General features: G+C 43.4%; 2 protein-coding genes and 1 long non-coding RNA gene across 17 annotated transcripts in view; 2 read left to right on the top strand and 1 right to left on the bottom strand.

Moving 5' to 3' along the window:
* Positions 1-3,789, bottom strand: part of ASXL3 (ASXL transcriptional regulator 3) — a 104,822-nt gene extending 101,033 nt beyond the window's left edge. For 2 of the 3 annotated variants that reach the window (XM_083622823.1, XM_083622822.1), the window contains exon 1: positions 3,406-3,789. Coding sequence is in view for 1 of the 3 variants with exons in the window: in XM_083622822.1 (XP_083478948.1) it covers positions 3,406-3,459 (54 nt within the window). In the remaining 2 variants the exon portion in view is untranslated. The remainder of the gene's footprint in view (positions 1-3,405) is intronic. The other variant, XM_083622824.1, reaches the window with a different exon arrangement.
* LOC310766680 lies at positions 3,304-12,994 on the top strand. Of its 3 annotated transcripts, none has more exons than XR_014550350.1 (3): positions 3,304-3,427; positions 9,245-9,349; positions 10,073-12,994. It is a non-coding gene; the product is annotated as an uncharacterized lncRNA (long non-coding RNA). The 3 variants fall into 3 exon arrangements; XR_014550352.1 differs by lacking the exon at positions 3,304-3,427 and adding an exon at positions 4,195-4,375; XR_014550351.1 differs by lacking the exon at positions 9,245-9,349 and having other exon boundaries at positions 3,334-3,427.
* A 2,574-nt stretch (positions 12,995-15,568) lies between these two features.
* The window catches only part of CCDC178 (coiled-coil domain containing 178), a 128,190-nt gene continuing 121,299 nt past the window's right edge, over positions 15,569-22,459 (top strand). The window contains exons 1-3 of one of the 11 annotated variants that reach the window (XM_083622967.1): positions 15,570-15,705; positions 17,917-18,225; positions 21,179-21,279. The gene's annotated coding sequence lies outside the window, so the exon portion shown is untranslated. Of the gene's footprint in view, positions 15,706-17,329; positions 17,398-17,417; positions 18,226-19,484; positions 19,568-20,313; positions 20,597-21,178; positions 21,280-22,459 lie in introns of those variants that run through there. The other 10 variants (XM_083622973.1, XM_083622972.1, XM_083622974.1 and 7 more) reach the window with 10 other exon arrangements.

The following is a 22,459-nucleotide window of genomic DNA, read 5'->3' as shown; positions in this document are numbered from 1 at the left end:
GTATGAGGTGTCTAAAGCCATAAAATGTCCCAGGCTGCCCCTGTACTTCTGATATAAGTTCATCCCCTTTCTTCTACTCACAATCCCCTAGCTAGAGTTTGTTGGAATTAAAAGAGAGCTTCATACATGCCAAGGGCATGCTGTACTACTAAGTTATAGCAACACCTCTAGCCTTACAATGCAACTCCTTTTCAGCTATAAAAATCCCTGATGAACCCAGTAACAGTCAGGCTTCCATGGAATTCATAGATTGGATGAGATCTCATAATGCAACATTTGGGAGGCAGCCCTCTGGAGAATATTGGGTATCAGAAGCAGAAAGCAATGTGGCACACAAACAATTTTGCATGTATTTTGCAAGCAAAGGATATGAAATTGGTATCAATTCTACTGATAAGATCGAAATATATAAAAATAAAAATTGTCCAGTAGCACCTTAGAGACGAACTAAGTTTGTTCTTGGCATAAGCTTTCGTGTGCATGCACACTTCTTCAGATACCAAATACTGATAAAATGTTATAGTGCAGGGATGGGGAATCTGCAGCCCTCAGGAGGCTGCTGAACTACAACCCCCATCAGCCCCAGCCACCACAGCCAATAGTCAGGAATAATGGTTGTAGACCAGCAAACTCTGGAGAAGGACCACATGTTTCCCATCTCTGTTATGGGGTTTCAAAAGTCCCTATCTGGGGGCTGCTTCACCTAGTCTAAAGATGACAGTTAGCGAACACTGCATATTCACTCATTGGAGAAAGGATCCATAGTATCATAGTGGGAAAACACATGGTACAATCCACCCTATCCATCTTGGAAGCAAATCTCACTGCGTTCAACAGGGCTAACTCCCAGGTAGGTGAGCATATGACTGCACTCTAAGCATTTTGAGTTGAGCATAGTGTTTCCTGTTTTCCTATGTTTTATGGCATCATATGTTACTGTATTTCACTGTTACAACAAATGGTGTGCTACAATTATTCTACACACTTACTGTGGTTGATACAAAAACTCAAGTTTATATCCTGATGTATACGCTGCATTAACACCAGTTGCTAAAGTGTTACATTTACAGATTCTGCACAAAAGAATAAGTGGACACAAATCTGAGCTCAGATATGGTAATATTCAAAAGCCAATAAAGGAACGTTTCAGTCTCCAAGGATACTCTGCCACTGACCTCCAAGTGGCTACTCCCAAACAAAGAAACTTCAAAACTGAGGCTGCAGTGTGAAACCATTGACTTAATTTATCAAAAGGTTCAATAGTATCACTTTTGGCTCAAATCAAGATCAGGGATTCCTATCAGGCTACATCTGCTAATTAGTTAACCAATGCTAGGGTGTTTGTGTTATCACCAACACTGCCTTGTAGAATGATCACTGTCAATAGCATAAGTAATTTTAGCATAAGTTACAATTTTAAATTTAATTTCCTTCTGATCTCATTGTTTGCTTTTTCACACTGAGAGCGATACCACACACACCAGCAGTTCAGGATAACTGCTCGTGTATTTGACAAAGCAGACCTGAGTCCATGAAAGCCTATAATAAATTTGTTAGCTTTTAAGGTGTCACAAGACTTTGTTGTCTTTATATGAGTTATGTGCAGAAGATCAAACTACAGTGGCAGTGCCTTATAGTCCCACCAAACACAGTAGAAAACCACCTTTTTGAAAAGAATGTGCTTTGCAGCAGACATGAAACAGCAACAAAAAATGAACATAGTCGCAGACACATTTGCCAATTAAGTATCAAATAGAAGGCAGCAAAATAGATTCAAAAGTCAAGCCATATAGCCAGCAGCCAGTCCTTCAAGCAGTCCACACACATACATTTACACTGCTGCACTGAACAGAGTGTGAAACTTCACAAAATACATACACAATACTGTACAGCAACACACATCTTACTGCATGCAGTAATGTTGCAGAGCCAATTTACAATGCAATCCTATACATGTCAACTCGGAGGTAAGCTCTTTCGAGTCCAATGAGACTTACTTCCAGGTAAGTGCAGTCTTAATTTGCAAGATTACAAAACACAGACAATTCAAAGCTTGAAAAGGAATTTTTAAAATGTGCACTAAAACAGTACAATGGACACAGAAACGGGTGGGAAGGAATAGAAATATTTATTTTGCCAATGAATACTGGTGTCCTTAGAAACACAGCAGGCTTTTGAAGAATAGTATAATCAGGTATTTTCTAAGAAGGGTGGATGGGGAACTATCCGATGCACAAGCAACCCCCTCACATTTAACACAAGCATGCCAAAATGTAGGTACAATCATCTGATATTTAAATTCACTAATACATAACGCAAGGAGGCAGATTTTTGGAACATTTTGGCCAGCAGCATACTATCTCTTTCTACGGAGTGAAAAAGTGTATACAGGACTCTCAATTCTCCTCTCACTTTCATATACATGGAGAAATTTCTCTAACCACACACACACATAGGAGTAAACACTGCTTGTTATACATATACATGCTATGGAAGTAAATTCTGGCCATCACACACACACACACAAACACTACTCTGTTACACACGTGCTGTACAAAGGGAGTTGCCCCACGAAAAATATCGTTTTTTGTTTGCACATACATACAAATTAAATGATCACTAAAACAGCTTTCGTACCCATTATTAAGAATGAAGTAGAGTACAGGCTGTCAACTACACACAGACACACACACACACACACACACAGACGAATCCCGACGATAATGAATGAAAGCACTATGGAGGAGTTGTAACGGGCTGGGAGACACTGCCCCTCGCTCTAGTTACTGTCCAGGTGAGGAAGAAATTCTCCTCCTTCCCCAATTTCCCAGATCCGTGTGGGGTTACATTACATCAATAACCAGGAGTGCTTATGGCTTGACCAAGTGAGGTAGGGAGGAGGGGGCAGGCGGAGGAAGCTCGACATCTCTATTCAGAAACTCGGAGCCCGGCAATGTGCGTGTTTCGTAGCTCCCCTCCCCGCCCGCCCGCCTGTGGCCCTTCGCCGCACGGCCTTCCTGCACCGGACGGAGGAGGGTCTTCCCTCCAGGCTGGCGGCGGACTAACTCACTACGGGACGTGGCATGCAGTCAGGCAGTCCACGAACAAAGTAGCTCCCCGAGCGCAGCCGCTCCGCAGAGACTTCTTCTGCACGGAACATTGTTCCACGAGAACGCAGCCTCCGCTTCCCGTCTCGTCCCGCGCCTCCGGAGGGGCTGCCTCTCGCTCGCCTGCCCCGGCGCAGCGCAGCATCCCCTGCCGACGGCAACAATGTGCAGGCGCTCGGGGCGGGAGGGGGGCCGGCTGGCTGGCTGGCTGGCTGCGCCAGGCGCCTCCCCGGCTCGCCCGCAGGAACAGCAGCCGGACGGGCCGGCCCCGCATGCACAAAGCTCCGGTCGCACCTACCAGGCGGGCAGCCTCGGCCCAGGTGCGGTCCTTCTTCTTCCTCTTGTCTTTCATGTTTGCATCTCATTGAGATGGTTCTAGGGGGGGCGGGGGCGGGACGGAACGTGCGGGGACGGGGCGGGGGGAGGGCGGGGGAGCCCGAGGGTCCCGCACAGACAACGAGGCGGTGACGTGGAGTCCGAGAACCCCCGAGGGAGGGGCGCGGGGACGGCGAGCGGGCGGGGGGCTGGGCAGGCTCGGGCTCGCGCTCCCGCAGCGGCGGCGGCGGCGACACAGCTGACAGCTTGAGGGATGCTCCGCTACGCAAGTCACAACAATGCACTATGACGTCACGCCAGGGAATGGCGACTGCACAAAACATCCCAGCCGAGGCCGCCGCGCTCGCGAGCAAAGCGCACGAGACGCGCACAGGGAAGAAAGGGCTGCCCGAGATCTCGCGAGAGCTGCCGGAGACCCTCGCTTCGACCCACTCCCAATCCCCTCCGCCGCTTTCCCTTTCAAGCCCCCCCCCCACGCCCTCTTTCGCTTTGCACATAGAGCGGGCAACAAGACTACATGTCCCGAGGTGCAACGCGGCTGCTCTTGCTCCGTTTTCCTTTCCTTTTGTTCTTAAAGGCAGCATCTTGCATCCCGGGATTTGTAGTCAGAAAGAAACAGCTCTCCGGGCTCCCAGTCGGGATCGGGTTGTTGTCCCTCCGTCCTCGTCCGCCCCCTGCCTGGTAGTCCCAGCTGCCGGGCCGCCCACAAAGCGAGCGCAGGCAAGGAGGCGGAGGCAGTGGGGCTGCTCCTCGCCCCGTAGCCCGGGAAGCGGTTGCGAGGAGCGGCCGCTGCCTCTGCCTGCTCACCTGGGCACTCTTGGCTCTCTCGTGGTGGCGCGGCGTTTGGGGCAGCTCTCGGGGGGCTCCCCCCCCCTTGTAGCCGCCACGATTCTGCGGTCCCTCGGAGAACCCCGTCCAGAGGGAAGGGACAGGTGAGCAGAAACGGGATGGAGCAAGCAGCAGGTTCCAGCTGCAAGGGGCTGCTGGCCACATTGGCATGGGACACGCGTACGCAGACCCGGGGAGGCCTCGGTGCCTACCCCACCCCGCCCCCAGCCACGCTAGGAACATAGGAAGCTATTGCCTTCCACTGAGTCAGACCAGTGGTCCATTCTGCTCAGTATTGTCTGTTGGATCTGCAACTGCCTGGCAGTGGCTCTCTGGGCTTTCTCCTGGAAATGGCAGGGATCGAACCTTCTGCACGCAAAGCAGATCCTCTGCCACAGCTTCCACCCCCTACGGCCCTAGAGTCGCTTGGTGTGTTTGTGGGAAGAGTAAGATCACAACCATTTCCCTTGGAGCTAAAGTGGAGGGAAAAGCCAGTTACTGTACGTACCTCATTTGCACGGAACCAGCCTTTTTCTCTTGGCATTCACTCTTCCTTACTGTGCTTATCTCTATTCCTCTCCCTTGCCTGCCCCTATTTTTAGTAAGCCTTAATACATCCCAGTACAGTATTGCATTGAAAGAGTTCAATGCCCTCCTATGATGAACACATTTCAGTGGGCATTCTCGTGTGGCAAGGCAGTGCTGTGTTACTCACTTTTCAGAGGCGGTTCCAGTGCCATTCCAGTCACCATTTAGTGGTTGCTTCCCACTGCTTTTGCTTAGACACCAGGTGTTTCCTAAAGGTGCCTAGTCAACAGCCCAATGCAAGGGTATTGCAGCACATCCCAACCTATACAATTGCACAATAAATGTTATTTCTATATAAATATATTTATGGCAGCAACTTTTACATAAACATTTTAATGCTAGATAATTTTGCAATTTGTTTTTATACATTGCCTTGAAGACTAGGTAGGTAAACATTAAACATATATGAAAATTGAGCTGTGTGGTATTAGGTAAATTCTGAGGAAATCTGTGATAGAAAAAGGTGCTGAGGAACTGTGCTGTAATTATGAGTAAATGCTTTTAGGATCACAGCCAAATGCTGTGGGGGCATAATAATTTCAATGGAATGGACCGCAAGGACTGATTGTTAGCTTTTGAAAAAGTTGATTATGCTAGGTCTGAAAGCATTGATCAGTTAATCAGTGAGATTAATGCTATGATTGGAGTTTGTATTCAAAATTCCAATCATAGCATTAATCTCACTGATTAACTGATCAATGCTTTCAACCCTATTCTAATAAGGGGTGGACAATTGGATATCCCTGCACCTTTTCACTAGGACCACTTGACCAAAGCTCCTTTGATTTTGTGCTCCTCCTATTGGAAGTTGTTTCATCCTTCAACAGGCTGGCAGAAGAAATTATATTTAGTGCCTGCTTTGACTTTTCCTATGTGAAAGATGGGGAGAGTTGAGGATATGGCACCCACCAGTGTGAAACAGTTTTAGTACCATATGGATACAGTCCTTCAAGAATGAAGAAGCAGACAAGAGCAAGACCTCTGGGGTCAGAATTTATTAAAAAGAACCCATAATGAGGTTTGATAGCACTCAATCTTTAATTGTTCTAAATATTAATCAATTAAGGCAACCTAGTTAATGAGCCTGGATAGCTCAGTTGGTTACACCATGGTGCTGATAACACCAAGGTTGTAGGTTCGATCCCTGTATGGACCAGCTGCATATTCCTGCATTGCAGGGGGTTGGACTAGATGATCCTCAGGGTCCCTTCCAACTCTACAGTTCTATGATTCTATGAAATAAGGGACGCGGGTGGCGCTGTGGGTAAAACCTCAGCGCCTAGGACTTACCGATCGCATGGTCGGCGGTTCGAATCCCCGCGGCGGGGTGCGCTCCCGTCGTTCGGTCCCAGGGCCTGCCAACCTAGCAGTTCGAAAGCACTTCCGGGTGCAAGTAGATAAATAGGGACCGCTTACTAGCGGGAAGGTAAACGGCGTTCCGTGTGCTGCGCTGGCTCGCCAGATGCAGCTTGTCACACTGGCCACGTGACCCGGAAGTGTCTGCGGACAGCGCTGGCTCCCGGCCTCTAGAGTGAGATGAGCACACAACCCTAGAGTCTGGCAAGACTGGCCCGTACGGGCAGGGGTACCTATACCTTTACCTTTACCTAGTTAATGAAATAAAAATCTTTATTAATTTGGTCGTGTAAACATGTTATTATTATTATTGGCCTGTTTGGCTAATGGGCCCCCACTGGGTTACTTCAGATATCAGACAGAAAGTTAGAAAATAGAAGCAGCATGTCTGCTGATGTAAATAAAAAATGTGACTATTACCCCCAACGTTATGCAAGTCTTCCTCGATATGGCCTAGCCCAGGGGTTTCCAAACTAGGGTTCATGGCAAGCTTTATTCAGGTGGTTCGCAATGTGTCTCATGAAAAACAGCTACAATTTTAATTTTAATGAAGTCTAAGGAATTCAAATTGCAGTACAGTAAAATATAAGAAATAAAAGAAGCAATAAAAATACAATTAAAAACCATACAGCACCTAGCACAGGGGTCAGCAACCTTTTTCAGCCGTGGGCCGCTCCACCGTCCCTCAGACCATGTGGTGGGCCGGACTATTTTTGGGGGGAGGGGGGATGAATGAATTCCTATGCCCCACAAATAACCCAGAGATGCATTTTAAATAAAAGGACACATTCTACTCATGTAAAAACACACTGATTCCCGGACCATCTGTGGGCCAGATTGAGAAGGCAATTGGGCCACATCCAGCCCATGGGCCTTAGGTTGCCTACCCCTGACCTAACACTACACATTACAATTGCTATAACAGGCAAAGAAAACACTATGTGATCCACCAAGACTCAGCAATTTTCAAGTGGACTGGGGAGCGGGAGAGGGCGAGGTTGGGAACCAATGCCTTAGTCCTCAGCAGTTGTTCAATATAATTCATGTGACTTACATTTGAAAGCATACTACTTGTACCTGTGAAGACACAGTATCATTTTTGTATATTTGTACAGTCAACCCCATTGTTTAATTACACTTCAAATGATACATGTTTAGTGTATTACCTGCTTCACAAAGAAAATATAAATACAAACATTTAATTGTATATTTGTATAAAGTTAGTCTTTCACTTGGAACAATTAAACTTACATTATTAAAACAATTTTGATGGTCAAAGAGGACACAAAAAAGCCAGAAGGGAAGTCAGCTCGGGAGAGCAAGAACAAATGTGAAATATAATGTATGTGTATGTACAGTATGTAACTAAAAATTCAGTAAAGATCATCTGGAAAAAAACAAAACAATTTTGATGGTAACAATTTATATCAGCCAGTAAAAATATGTTTTTAAATGTGGCAACTTAAGCTACAATTCAGTGATTGTATTATATGATTTCTTTTCTAGGGTCTTAGGGCTTATAGCAAGGACAGGAAGACAAAACTATAAGGTATATTGTAAGAGAGTATATAACAAGTAATAAAGGTTTGTGGGCTGTAGGCTTTATAGGTCAATTATTCAAACAACTGGCTATTAGGTTAGACTCACTAATTAGAATAAAAACCTGTTAGAAAGGCTGTTTTGGGGAATAAAAGAATTTTAATGCCTATTTAAAAAGATAGTATTGCTTTTATAGCCTCCTGGCTATGTCAACTCATTTGGCAAGTTGGAATTATTAAAATTATTTTGTTATCCCTCAATTATGCTATCATTTATGATAAGTAAAGTGTATCAGTCATAATTATTAAAAATGGACAGTAAAAAATAATCTGCTTCATGGTTCATGTCTGCTTTGAATTCATTAAGACCAAATGTCTATCTGTATCAAGGAAAGAGCATGCAAAATTGAGTATCTTATGTAGAAAATAGAACTAAAATCTCTCTCTTAGATATTTATAAATATCTAAGATATTTATAGTGTGCTATCTTAAGATTATAAATTATTAATATAATGTTATCAACTTAAGATAGTAAATTATTGCCATGCCATACTGCAAGTAAAACAAAATGAGTGCAAGGGTCCTTTGCATACCAGTATTCTTTCAAATGCCAATCCCTAAAACATTAGATGGAAGTAAGAGCTACTTTGCATGGCCAAACTGTTATGAATGAGTGATGGAATTCACACAACTTTTGACACATGTTGCGCAGCTCCACCTACACTTACCATGGCACTACAAAGCTGCTGAAGTCAATACAGCACAGTTGGGCTGAGCTGCAAGTTAGGCACATGTAGAAGCAATGCAACAATTCATTTTCACATGAATTTCCCCCCTTTATTTTGTAATTTGTACTAAAGCACAATTGATGAAATGTGATCCACAATAATATACACAATAAAATGTTGGCACTTTTATGTTTAAAATTCAGAATCTCAGTTTACATTTAGCACTGCAAACATTACTCAATTTGTTACACTGGCGATTTCCCATTCTCAGATTAATATTTCATATAGAAAATAAAGACTTTGCCCTTTCTTTCTTTTTTAACCAAAGGCTAGATTTTAATAGCTTTCCGGAATCTTATTCTCACAGTATATTTTCTCCCTCTTTAATTGCTTCAGTATGTTTCAGAATCTGTTGACTCAAACTGTGAAAAGCTCTTTTTCAGAGAAGCATGTATTTCATTTCAAAGCCAAACAGTCTCCTGATTTGGGAATGTGGGGGTGCAGCTGACATGCTATTCTTCTGAAGACATTATTAATATCGTCTAATATATTCTTGTTGCTCCGAAATAAAAGGTGACACTGTCACAGAGTAATTTATGTATTAATTATAGCTGACGTTTCTTTTCTTTAGCATTCTAACTTTTGATCTGTATCTGCCTAACAGAATTGCAAGTTCCATGTGCTGATTTGACATTTCTAAAGAAATGACATAATCTACAAGATTAAAATCAGAGAAGTGACAAACGTATTTTGTCTAAAAGAGGGATGGGGAACCTTTGACCCTCCAGATGTTGCTGAACTACTATTCCTATCAGCCACAGACATCATACGCAATGGTCAGAAATGATGGGTGTTGGAATCCAACAAGGTCTGGTGGTCAACAAGTTCCCCATCACAAAAGCACCCAGCCCTGATCCCTTTCTATCTCACTCTGTTTATGATTAAATGATACCACTTTATGTAATTTTGCCTCTGGGGGTGTGTGTGTGTTCTAGACATTTGTTCTTCAGAGATTTGCCCCTACTAACCTCCAAATTGCTTTACAATCCCTCACTTGTTCTCTGCCAAACATAAGAAGCCCTATTAACAAGCAGTAGGGCTTGAACTGCTAGAATAAGGACCTTCTGAAAAGATTCCATGAGAAGAATTGACCCCACCACCATTTTTTGAGAAGGGTCATATACCATTCTCATTGGGCGCTTATTATGCACCATTATAGCAATCTCTGTCAGAAAAAGAGCTCTTAAAAAGTTTGAAAGGTCACATTAGATGCTTGTCCAATATGTCTATCCTAACTTCATTTGTAGTTCCAGAATATCAAATTCAATAATAATATTGTTAACACTGTAATTTGCTTTGATGAGGCCTAGGATAGCATTAGCTTTATGTGATGCACCACACTGTTGACCCATGTTAAGCTTGTGGTTTTCTAAGACCCCTGGATCCTTTTCACATGTATTACTGGCAATCCAGGTGCCCCCCATCTTCTTCCTGCCTAAGTGCTTTACATTCGCCCCATTGAAATTCATTTTGTTAGTTTTGGCCCAGTTCTCCAATCTGTTAAGACCATCTTAAATCCTGTCTTTTGCAGCATTAGCTACCTGTCCCAGGTGTCTACAAATCTGATGAGCTTCATATCAATTCCTTTATTCAAGTCATTTATAAAGACGTTGAACACCCAGCACAGAACCATGTGGCACCAAACGTAGCTGATAGAAGACACTCCATGCCACCAAGGCCACCTGCATCTCAAATGATGGCAGTGGATCCAGACGTATCCCCAAACTGCATACAGCTCCTTCTGGGGGAGTGTGGATGGGACATTTTATAGCAAGGAAACAGTGCAGAGTGATTATATTATTAACTTTTCCTCCACCAGCTGTTTCCTCACTCCAAATTACCTTGTCCTCTCCACCTGAGCTGATGCGTCCCCCACCCCTACCCGTAAGGCACTCTGGGGAGTTCCAATGCTAAATTAGTTTCATTTCTTTTTTGATATTTGCTATATATTTGTAAAGCAGGGGAGGGCTGTGCAGCACAAAATGCAATAGAATTCTATATATATGATAGAATTCTATCTATATATAAACCTTATTTGTTTAATTTCTTGAATCATACTGTGGAAAATATAGTAACCTTTGAAGATGAATGTATATTATTAAGTATTAGGAAGAACAACAAGGTCATTTCCCTGTGCAGTTTAGCATAAGTCTTGTTTGTAAGGCTCATTATTCTTTATTGACAGTTTATTCTCCTACATTAATAATAATTAAGAGATATTGACCAGAAATGCTGTGGAGTACGATAGAGTAGCTGTTATGGGCAAGCACTGCTGGAGAGAGCATTTACCATATTTTCCCGTGTATAAGACGCCTCCATGTATAAGACCCCTTATTTTAAACTTCAAAAATTTAGGAAAAAATATAGTCTTATACACGGGAAAATACGGTATGTAGGTTTCCTGTCTAGACCTGCCTCAGTTAGACATCTGTATTTCACAATCTGAGACATCAACATTCTTTCTTTTGAGAGAAAGAAGTTTATATAAGAGCAGATTTCATCATATCTGAAGACATGCTATGTGATGGCCAATGTATGTTCACCACTGCTTGTGAATACAGCAAGGTGTTGTGACCAACCCCAGCTTTGGTATGTTCCTGTAACATGCATATAGCAGAAAACATGGTATTTGCCTCATGCATATTATGGTTTTATATCTACATGTAATGAAGCTGGCAGTTGGAAGCATAACAGTTAAAAGCATCATGAGTGTATACCTATGAACCACAGTTTGCTGTGTTAAATACGAATATCATAGCTGCTTTCTGATTAAAATTGCTCCTTATCATTTTTGTACAGTGGCACAAGCATTCTTTTTAGAAACCATAAGGCTTATTGTACTTAGTCATTTATTACATTCCTTTTAAGACTCTACAAAATGGCCATTACAGGTCTACAGAATTATTGTGCCGATAGTTGAATTTTATTGCTTAGGTCTCAAGACAAAAAAATCATGCTGTCTATCTGTGAATTCTTATGAAAAACTTTAGTGAAGCAGGAACCTTCAAGTAATTTTAAATACTGCTTCAGTGATCACTACATGAGGGCAGCCCTATTGGCTTTGATGAATGATGACTACACTAATGAAAATGGTTGTTACATCACAGTATTTTGCTTATATCTTATTCTATGTCAGTAGTTCCTGAACTTTCCCCCCACAGACCACTTGAAAACTGCTGAGGGTCTTTGCAGATCACATAATGATTTTACTGCCTTTGTAGCAATTGTAATATACGGAGCCAATTGCTTCATGATTATGGTATTTTTACAAATACACCATGGATCACCCAGATGTAGCTTGCAGAGCACTGGTCAACCACAGACCACAGCTTGGGAACCCATATACTATATTGTTTGCTTGTTATTAATGGAAATTACGCAGAATTGCCATCTTTCCCCCAACAGAGTCTCTCTGTAGCTTGAGGAGCTGCGTGGGGGTGTAGCAATCTTCAAACAGTACCTGTTGAATTCTGCCCCCCACACAACTCAAAAGCACACTGACACGGGGACAAATAGAAGAAGACGCCTTCACCCCGGTTTGGTTCCCCTTTGTCACATACACAGCCCAACAAGACAACAACAAGAATCCCCCAACAGCATATGAATCAATCTGGCTAACCTGATTCAAAAATACACACTCACACCCTGCTCACACACAAAAACAATTCTCACTACAGCCAACCAAAGACAACCAACCACACCCTAAGCCACACCTACTCCCTCTCACCACCAAGGAAATACAACAAGTGAATAGTAAGAGAACCCATACAAGTAACACTGACACAACCCCTCACACACACTAAGTAGAATAATAGAAGCATAACCACCTGACCCCAACCCCCTCGCCACTCCCCCTTTCCCACCCTTTTTTCTTTTTTCTTTTCTTCTTCTTTCTAATTGCTTAAACCAATTCATAAACCAAGAATTTATACATTGACCACTAATGATGAAACGTATGTTGTAGATATTTTTCCACATTTATTATGCTATTTTTGTGATATACAAATGACATGAGAAAACTTGGTATATCTATTTGTATAACATTATACTTGTCTATAAAACCCTATAAAGGCACAGTGCTTCTTCCTGGAAAAACGGTTATCAACCCTGGAATCATTGCAAAAAGATGGATATCAAGATACCACAGAACTATCAAGAGAGTTCTTTACAACTAAAGTCCTTTGTCCATGCAACAACTAGGTATGAGCGTGATCTGACATATACCCACTTACTTGGGAGTAAGTCACATTGAACTCAATAGAACTTGTGAGAAGACATGCAAGGTTCCTTTGTCTAGCCCACAATTCCAACCACACAATGCTTTCAGAAAAATCTTAATGATAGACCCCTTTATTGTAATGAGATGGCCAAAGTAATTAGAGTGCTCAGGTGGCACTGAAAACTATATAGTCTTTTTTTCTTTTCTTTTTTACTTATTAAAACACAAAGTTTGCTTCTGTTTCTTGAGTTGACTTTTTTCAGGGAGGAGTGTCACAGTCAAAGAGTTCTCAAACCTACCCCCTTTTTTTAAAGAAAAAAAAAGTTAGCATTACATTGAGCCATGTTTCTTATTTCCTGCTTTCTTGTCTCTGCAGCTGCCCCATGACATAACTTTCTTAGGACTGCATACAATATCACAGATATGCAGCGGACATTTTCATCTCTTTAGACATAGTAAAAAAATAGGAATGGAAATTAGAATATTTAAATACCAAAGAAAGACCAGATATGATGGCAGGTAAAAATGCAAAAGACACATAGACAGGTATATTCTTTAACATCCTTGCTTTGGTTATTATAGTTAATTATGTCTACAGTGAACTTGGTGTTCCCAGGCCTATCAGTACAGCAGTGAAACCAGGCCCACTTTCAGACAAGTTAGTAGATTCTGGGTACTCGGGGGACTTTGCTGGTATGCAGAAAAATATTAGTCTCTGATCTAAAAATAAAAGGGGATGTGAAGCTCAGCTCAACAAGGATGCTCAGCTAAGTATCCCCAGTGGCCTGAAGGAGTCCTAGAATATTGGAGGCAGCCAAACATCATTTTTGTTGAAAGAGAGGAAAAGCAGAAAAGGTATGGGAGGAAATTGGTTTGCTTGAGCCTCTGACAGCAGTTTACCTAATCTGATGGAGATTAGGGAGTATATATGTCTGTGGGACCCTAATTCCTCACCCACTCCAAATCTCTGACTGCTAAATCCAGAAGAATCTGTGGTGGGAGAGATTAATTAGTACTGGAAGAAAATCAGTGATCCAAACGAATTCCTCCCTTCCCAAAGACTTTTTAAGGTGCAGATTGGGGAGAGCCCAAACAGTTTAAGGGCAGGTAAGTCTCATCCCAGTAGCCACCCCGCCAAACTCTCCCATACTGCATGGTGGATGAGAGGTTCAAGTAATCCCTTCTTGCAGTGGTTTGGGTCTAGTTCAGCCTTTCTCAACCTGTAGGTCCCCCAGATGTTGTTGGACTACAACTTCCATCACCCCTAGCTAGCAAGGCCAGAGCTCAGGGATGATGGGAGTTGTAGTCCAACAACATCTGGGGACCCACAGGTTGAGAACCGCTGGTCTAGATGAACAGCTTCTACAGTCAACCCACAGTGCAATAGGGCAATTGTGTTGGAGTGCTAGGCTTCTGGTGGTCTGGGTGGGTTGAACAAAAAGCTACACATCTAGCCCTGGAGCCCTGTAGTTTTACCCATTTGCAATGTAAAGGGGGTGGGCCCACCTGGAGCAGAGCTATGGATGGGGAAGGAGGAAAGAGGGGCCATTTGGGAAGGCAAGGAGAGAAAGTGGGGTGCCACAGAAGTGGCGTGTAAGAGCGAGAAAGCACATGTACACAAAAGAGTCAGTAAGTTGGATTCTCTTGAAACAGAATAATTTTTCACAGGTCCTCACCCAGTATCAAATCACAGAGTATGTTTGTCTCCATTGACTAAACCACAAACATTAAGGACCCAGTGTTTCTCAGTTCTGCCATGATGCAAAAACCAGAATCTGAGGCCACCCAATCTTTATGGTGTCTCACAATTTTTACAAGGCATCCCCTTAAAACCACCATCAAACCATAGGTCACCTCTACATCCACAGAAGTGCCTTGTGATTTGTTGATCAATTTGTACTCATCCTATGCAAAAATTATGAAGATTCCTTGCCTTGGATTTATGTTTTTCTGATACTTGGAAATTGTGGCTCTGTGGTATTTGCTATGTAGTCTTACTAAACCAACATAGGACTTAAATTTGATTGGGGTGGGCAGGCAAGGGGGCTATCTAAAATCTTCAAAACGTGTTGGTTTCCACATATATTTAAACAGGTTGCTATTTGTGACCCCAAAAATAATTGTGTGGATGCCTGCTATAGGTTTCTCAACATGAAAAGCTTATGCACTAACCCACAGTGCCATTTAGCCTTCAAGGCACTGTTTCTGTCAATGTATATTTCTGTCTACACGTAGGCAACCTTGCCGTGCGCTCCAAAACACAGCAACGCAAAAGGCAATGTTTTCTCCTTTCTGGAGCGTCGCACAGATAAGCGATAACAAGAAGTGTTAAGAGCTAAATTACCCTTGCAGCCTCTAAACTGCAAATGCAGACAATGCGACATGCCCTAACAATATCTGAATGCTGTCTAATAGCAGTGACAATTATATCTACTCTACTTTCTTCCTCGTGGCTTTTAACAGCACGGTTATTAAGGCATGCAAATTCAGGAGGATCCGTTCCCATGCTACTGGGTCTGGCTTTCACTCAGCTCTCACGGAAGAGCAAATAATGTGCATGGCATGTGTTCAGTTTGCGTGTGCAAACGCGTCTGCAAGCACACACTTTCTGTCGGAAGAAGCAACTAGAAGGGGGTTAACCGTTGGGGGGACACACACTATTCCATCAAAATAACAGAATCTAGTGTTTATATGTTAATAGAGGAAAAGGCATCAGTGTTTGACAAGATGCAAGCACAGGAAAGGGCCAAAGACCCTCAGGCGCTCTGTGTGTGTGTGTATGCGTGTGTGTGTGTGTGTGTGTTGCAGTGCAGCCCACGCTTCTTCGACGCAGCCGTCGCCCTGGAGACGGCGAGAATAACGAACTCCTGCCGAAGGACGCGCCGCTCGTCGCCGCCGGGGGAGGAGGGGAAGGCCGCGTGGAGCGCGAGGCGGGATCGGGGCCGGTGAGTCTCCGCGCGGGCTCAGCAGGACGAGGCGAAGGGCTCGCGCTTCCTTCCACAGATGGGGGGGGGAAGGCGAGGAGCAGCGGCGCATCTGGCGCCCCGCCCTCTCCGCGGAAGGGAGGGGGCAGCAGAGCTTTGAAGTTGCGCCGCTGCGAAGACGGGATGGTTTTGCTGCCTGGAATGCAGCGGGCCAAGGCATAGATAGCCTAGCCAGGGTTTCCCAAACCCGAGTCTCCAGCTGTTGCTGGACTACAACTCCCATCTTCCCTAGCTAACAGGACCAGCAATCAGGGATGGTGGGAATTGTAGTCCAACAACAGCTGGAGACCCTGGGAAACCCTGGCTAGCCCCAAAAAGGTACATGGTGTAGCCAAAGGAGGATAGGGAGGCAGGTAAAAAGGTAAAGGGACCCCTGACCGTTAGGTCCAGTCGTGGACGACTCTGGGCTTGCGGCGCTCATCTTGCTTTACTGGACGAGGGAGCCGGCGTACAGCTTCCGGGTCATGTGGCCAGCATGACTAAGCCACTTCTGGCAAACCAGAGCAGCGCAGAGAAACGCCGTTTACCTTCCCGCCGGAGTGGTACCTATTTATCTACTTGCACTTTGACGTGCTTTTGAACTGCTAGGTGGGCAGAAGCAGGGACTGAGCAACAGGAGCTCACCCCGTCGCTGGGATTCGAACCGCCGAACTTCTGATCAACAAGTCCTAGGCGCTGTGGTTTAACCCACAGCGCCACCAGCGTCCCTTGGGGGGGCAGGTAGATCCCCCCCCCCAAATCAAGAACTTTGGCTGCCCCCCCAAAAGAAATCCTGGCTATGCCCATGGAAAGGTACACTGCACCTTTTTGGCAGCATGACCCCCTGAAGGTGCTTGACCTGTGCACAGTGGGCTTGGCTCTCAGAAGTGTCATTCGAGGCACAAAGATGAGCTCAGGGTAGTTTGGACAGAGTTTAGCTCTCTGTACAGTCAGTTCCTTCCTCCTCCCGCCCTTTCGTAACTTAAGGGCCACAATGCCACTTGATCTTTACAGGTGTTTCCCCTAGGAGGGGATATCCCCAAATGTGTTTGGGGCCTGACAAAAGTATTTCCAGTTTGCAGACTTTGTCGGCCTGGAATAGCTCAGTCGGTAGCTCCTGAGACTTGTAATCTCAGGGTTGTGGGTTCAAGTCGCATGTTGGGCAAAATATTTCTGCATTGACCCAGTTCCAACTCTGCAATTCTCTTATTCAATGATTCAGTTGAAGAATGAGTCTGAAAGGCTGGGGTAGGATTCTTCTATGCACCCTTGCCACACAATAACAAGAAGAAAAACTGTATTGTATAGTATTTCCAAGTCTTTGAAGTGCTTTGCCAGTATCATCCACATGCACTCCTTACAACAATGGTAAGAGAAAGTTAGGATGCTTCCAGGCAGGGGTTTATTGTCGGAACAGGGCTCTTCATGAATGCAATGAGCACATAGTATTGGTAGCATCCAAATGCTAGTCTGTATCCCCACCCCCCACCCCCATTAAAACCAGATCTACCCATTCCAGGACAAATCTGATAAATTAAAATGGGAGGCTTTCTGATTTATAACTTCATCTCCTAGCCACTACATCCTCCATCCCCACATTTTACAGGCTCTTATCCTCAGATCCCACTGAATACCAGAAGGAACCACAAAAGCTGATGAAGGAATTTCCTACAGGCGAGTAGGACCAAATCTATAGAAACACATCTGAGGAACCACTAGCATCTTCTGTTTGCTTCCCAAAATACACAGATCAGGCAACCTTGGGTACCCCATAGTATAAGGCATTGGTGCCATTACAGTAGGGTTTTCTAGTTATATAGACTCTATTCGACTCTACTCGCCACCAGCACTCCAAGTTGCACACAGAACATCCCAGATTTTCTGAGGAAACTAGAATCTATTGGCAATTCCCCGGAAAATATCATTCCTAAGCTCCCATGAACATTGAGGCACTTTTTACAAAAACAAAGATGGTCTGCAAACTATCAGGAATATCCTTAATGGAGTCTTCGACATACTTAGCTACCTCTTAGCACAGTGGCATGGCAGTTATATGCATGGCCGTTGCTTAGCAGTATGCAAGCAACTTCATGGCCATGTTAGGGTAATAACTCTTGCTCAGTTTCTGTCCCCAAAAGCTTGTCCTCTGCTTGAGATACATTGAGAATCTTTGTCATCTTGATTCATGAACAGGAGGCACATGTGAAGTTCCACCAAGACTTCAGCAACTTTCATCCCATCTTCAACCTGAGCATAGACTAGTCCATGCAAGAGGAGCACTTTCTGGAAACTACTGTGCAATGGCATAACAACAACAACAACAACAACAACAACAACAACAACAACAACAATATAAACCCCATTTAATACAGCAAATCCTTATATAGGAAACTGACCACTGCACATACTTACATGTTTCGAGCTTTCACCTAGAACAGACCACAAAATCCATCATCTACAGTCAAGCTATGCTATACAACCACATCTGTTTAGACGCATCAGGTACTCACAACTAAAAAATTTACAACAGGCATTTCTCGGATTACAATACTCACCCAATGCAGTATCAACACTGGAAGATTTCTCCTATGCTTTACAGCTCAAGGTTTGCCTGAGACAATTAAAGCACAAACTCAGGTTCAGACAGCAGACTAAGCCAAAACATGGCTTAGCTCAGCACAGTGCAACTGCAAAATAACTGGGGGGAAGAAAGCTGCAATCTCCTCTCTGGGAGCCCACAAGTTTGTTCGTTTATGTTATGTGGGAATGAAGGCATTGTGATATCCTGTGAGTCAGCCCTTTGTGGATGTGTCTGCCTGGCTGCTGTCTAATCAGAAATCATTTTTGCAGATTTCTGTTGGACTCCCTAGTTTTGTCAGTAGGCATGGGGATCTTGCTACTTTGTCTGAATTCCAGCCTCTTTGCAGAATTTCTAGTGCATTAAACCTTCCTTTTTCTCCACATGCTAGTTTAGAGTGTTTGTACACAGCTGTCTCTAACAGCTGAGGTGCCCAGACTGAATTCCTTGCACTCATCTGGTAGAGGGGCTTGATAGGATTTTATATTCTGACTATCATCATTTTTTGTAACCTTGATGGATGGCAGAATTCCATGTGAACTGACAGGGCCTGGTGGCTGGATGGAGGCAATCAGCCTGACTTGGGCAACCTGCCTTGGGTCATTTGGGGAGCACTGAAGTAGGGGCAGGAGATATATCTGTCATCCATTTGCTGCAGTTGTCCTGGAGCAAATAGTAATATTGATGAAGTTTCTTAGAGCACCTGACCTGAGTGATTCAGCTGTCAAAGTTATAATTTGAATAGTCACAGCTGAAGCAAGTAGCTGTGTCACTGGAGACAGAATTACATATTACAAAGCAAACATGGGGATGCCAACCTAATGTTTGCCTCATAGCACTAATGCAGGTATGAGGGTGACAATTGTTGGGCTGAAACAGCAGGTGAAAGAGGAAGGTGTATAAGCAATATCTGATTTCCTCCTGCAAATTCCTTCCCAACCATTTATTACTTACTTAATAATTTATTTTAAAATGTATAGCCTGCCTTTTAGGATAATGCCCTCCCACACTGGTGTACAAAATCATAAAACAACAGTTTAAAACAACAGCTAAGTCCATTAAAACAAGCCACAAATAAATAACAAAGCAGCAGAACAATAAATAGCAATAAGACAGCAGGTGATAAAAATAAATAAAGTGTGGATTGAAATAAAACAGTAACCCATTCCCTGCCCCATCTCAGCTCCAAGATCAGAAATCAGCCTGCTAGGAGAGGTGAATTTGCAGGAGAAAGCAGATGACTACAGGAATACTCAGGAATTGTAGGTTCGTAAAAACACTACAGTATGTATTTCCATTCTGAAACAATAAATCTACAGACTGCAGTCATAAGTGACTTTACCAGAAAGCCACCCTCAGTTAATCCAATTATTTCCATCTAAACATGCTGAATATTTGGCTGTAAGAATTGAGCATCTGGCTGAAGCACTAGGAAGAGTTTCAGTGTACTCATTTACAACAGAAACACCCTATTTACATTATCATTATTAAGAATGGTTGGTCACTTGTTACCTGAATGTCTCCAAGTGACCTGCAATACTGTGAAAAACACAAATAGATATGTTATATAAAAAACAGAACAAAAAACAGCAACCTCCATAACAGTCACAGGAAGTTTTAGCAGTATGCAATGAACAAACAGGGGGATGCAGGTGGCGCTGTGGGTAAAACCTCAGCACCTAGGGCTTGCCGATCGTCAGGTCGGCGGTTCGAATCCCCACGGCGGGGTGCGCTCCCGTTGCTCGGTCCCAGCGCCTGCCAACCTAGCAGTTTGAAAGCACCCCCGGGTGCAAGTAGATAAATAGGGACCGCTTACTTGTGGGAAGGTAAACGGCGTTTCCATGTGCTGCGCTGGCTCGCCAGATGCAGCTTGTCATGCTGGCCACGTGACCCGGAAGTGTCTCCGGACAGCGCTGGCCCCCGGCCTCTTAAGTGAGATGGGCGCACAACCCTAGAGTCGGACACGACTGGCCCGTATGGGCAGGGGTACCTTTACCTTTTTAATGAACAAACAAGATCATCCTAGTCTTATTAAAAGCCTGGGAAAAAAGACAAATCTTTACCTGGTGCCTAGTAGATGTCAACAAAGGCGCCCAGCAGTCCTTGCTGGGGAGCTCATTCTACAGATGGGGAGCCACAACACAAAAGGCCTTCTCCCTTGTCACCATCCTCCAAGCCTTCCTCAGAGGGGGAACTTGGATAAAAGACTCAAATGAAGATCTAAAGGTCTATGTAGGTTTATGTCTGATGCATTCCATATTAAAAGCCTCAATGAGTTTCTGAAGAAAAGGTAAGGTAAGCCTCTACTGATAAATGTTTACCCCTCTTTGCTAACTTGGAGTCTTTTTCTCTGTTTCTCTTTCCCCCCTCATGTTCTGTGGCAAAGTGTTGTGGTAATATTATATGTTTTCAGAATGGGAAGTTATTGTGTATACCAGTGCTATTTTTTTGCTGAGAAGCTCAATTATATTCTTACACAGTAATGCTCACTATTCCTTAAATTAGAGAACAGGTGCACAGTGCTTTTGTACTCCATAATTCTGTATTGTTCCATGGCATTGTGGTTCTTTGTGCTTTTTCAGGATCCACCTCACATACATTTCTACAATGCCAACACATTGTGCACAGCTCTTTTGTCCAGTTTGGTGGCAAACAAACAGGCTTCTCTTTTAGTGATCAAGTGTAGTCCTATATTACGTGTTTTGTTTCCCTCCCTAAAGGTAAACAGCTTTATAGATAAATGTTAGAGTATGATGAAAATCAAGAGAAAATTCTATCATACAGTATATGTATTATAGATCTGACTAGATTATTTGCGTGTTCCTTTGGAGCTACAAATCTATGAAGTTGAATCAGGTGTTTGTTATTTCATTATAGTTAAGCACCAAACTGGAGCCATGAGATAAGCTCACATTTTGCCTCATCAGAAGATGCTTTTGTATGAAGAAATAATTAAGATTCAAAAAGAAATTTAACAGGTAAACACTGTTCAAAAGGATATTGGTGGGTCTAAAGGGAGGCTGCTTTTCTATAGCATATGAACATTTAGCATTCTTCATTTTTTTTGTGCAGCTGGAACTAGGTCTAATGGTATTTAACAAAAGAACACTTACTACTTTCTCTGACCAGAGTATAAAAGTGAGTTTGAAGGCTGATTTCCTTATGGTTCATTTTTGAACAATATCATATTTTACTATGAATATTTAAATTCAACATATCTATCTATCTATCTATCTATCTATCTATATATATGGAAGCTTTTAATGTTTAACCGACCACTGTATTTTAATATTTTGTTGGAAGCTGCCCAAAGTGACTGGGGAAACCCAGCCAGATGGGCTGGGTGTAAATAATAAATTATTATTATTATTATTATTATTATTATTATTATTATTATTATTAACTAGTGGGAGGGAGAATAGTATCACTAAACTGAGCAGTCTGAAAATTGCCTTACAGTATGTATCACATATATCCAAACAAATCAACAAAATTTATATACAACATTACATTTTGGCTGTATAAGGATCCATAGATTACTTTGCTGTTTGCTTCTGTATATGTGTGTAGAATAATAAACCACTGAGCCTAGGGCTTGCTGATCGGAAGGTCAGCAGTTCAAATCCCTGTGACGGGGTGAGCTCCTGTTGCTCGATCCCAGCTCCTGCTAACCTAGCAGTTCAAAAGCACGTCAAAGTGCAAGTAGATAAATAGGTACTGCTCCAGCAGGAAGGTAAATGGTGTTTCTGTGCGCTGCTCTGGTTTTGTCAGAAGCGGCTTAGTCATGCTGGCCACATGACCCAGAAAAACTGCGGACAAACATCTGCTCCCTCAGCCAGTAAAGCGAGATGAGCACTGCAACCCCAGAGTCGCTCGCAACTGGACTTATGTGTCAGGGGTCCTTTACCTTTTTTATGTGTAGAATAGTTAAAACAGTTGAAAGAAAGGTCTACTATGTTCATTTTTTAAATGACCTTACAGGGCTTTTATCAGCTGAAACTCCCCGGAACTCAGTTTTGACACCTCTCATGTCCGCTCCTTTACCATTAAAACAGAACAAGGGAGGCATTCATAGTGAGTAGGTTGAGTCAAATCCACCTTCTGTTGATGACTGGTACATGAGAATTTTTAGCTAACCCATATATATTAAGCTTTGTT

This window comes from Podarcis filfolensis, assembly GCF_964270895.1.
Source record: "Podarcis filfolensis genome assembly, chromosome: 7".
In the NCBI taxonomy this organism is placed as follows: domain Eukaryota; kingdom Metazoa; phylum Chordata; class Lepidosauria; order Squamata; family Lacertidae; genus Podarcis; species Podarcis filfolensis.
Note: the sequence above shows the minus strand (reverse complement) of the source record. Positions and strands in the feature narration are given on the sequence as shown.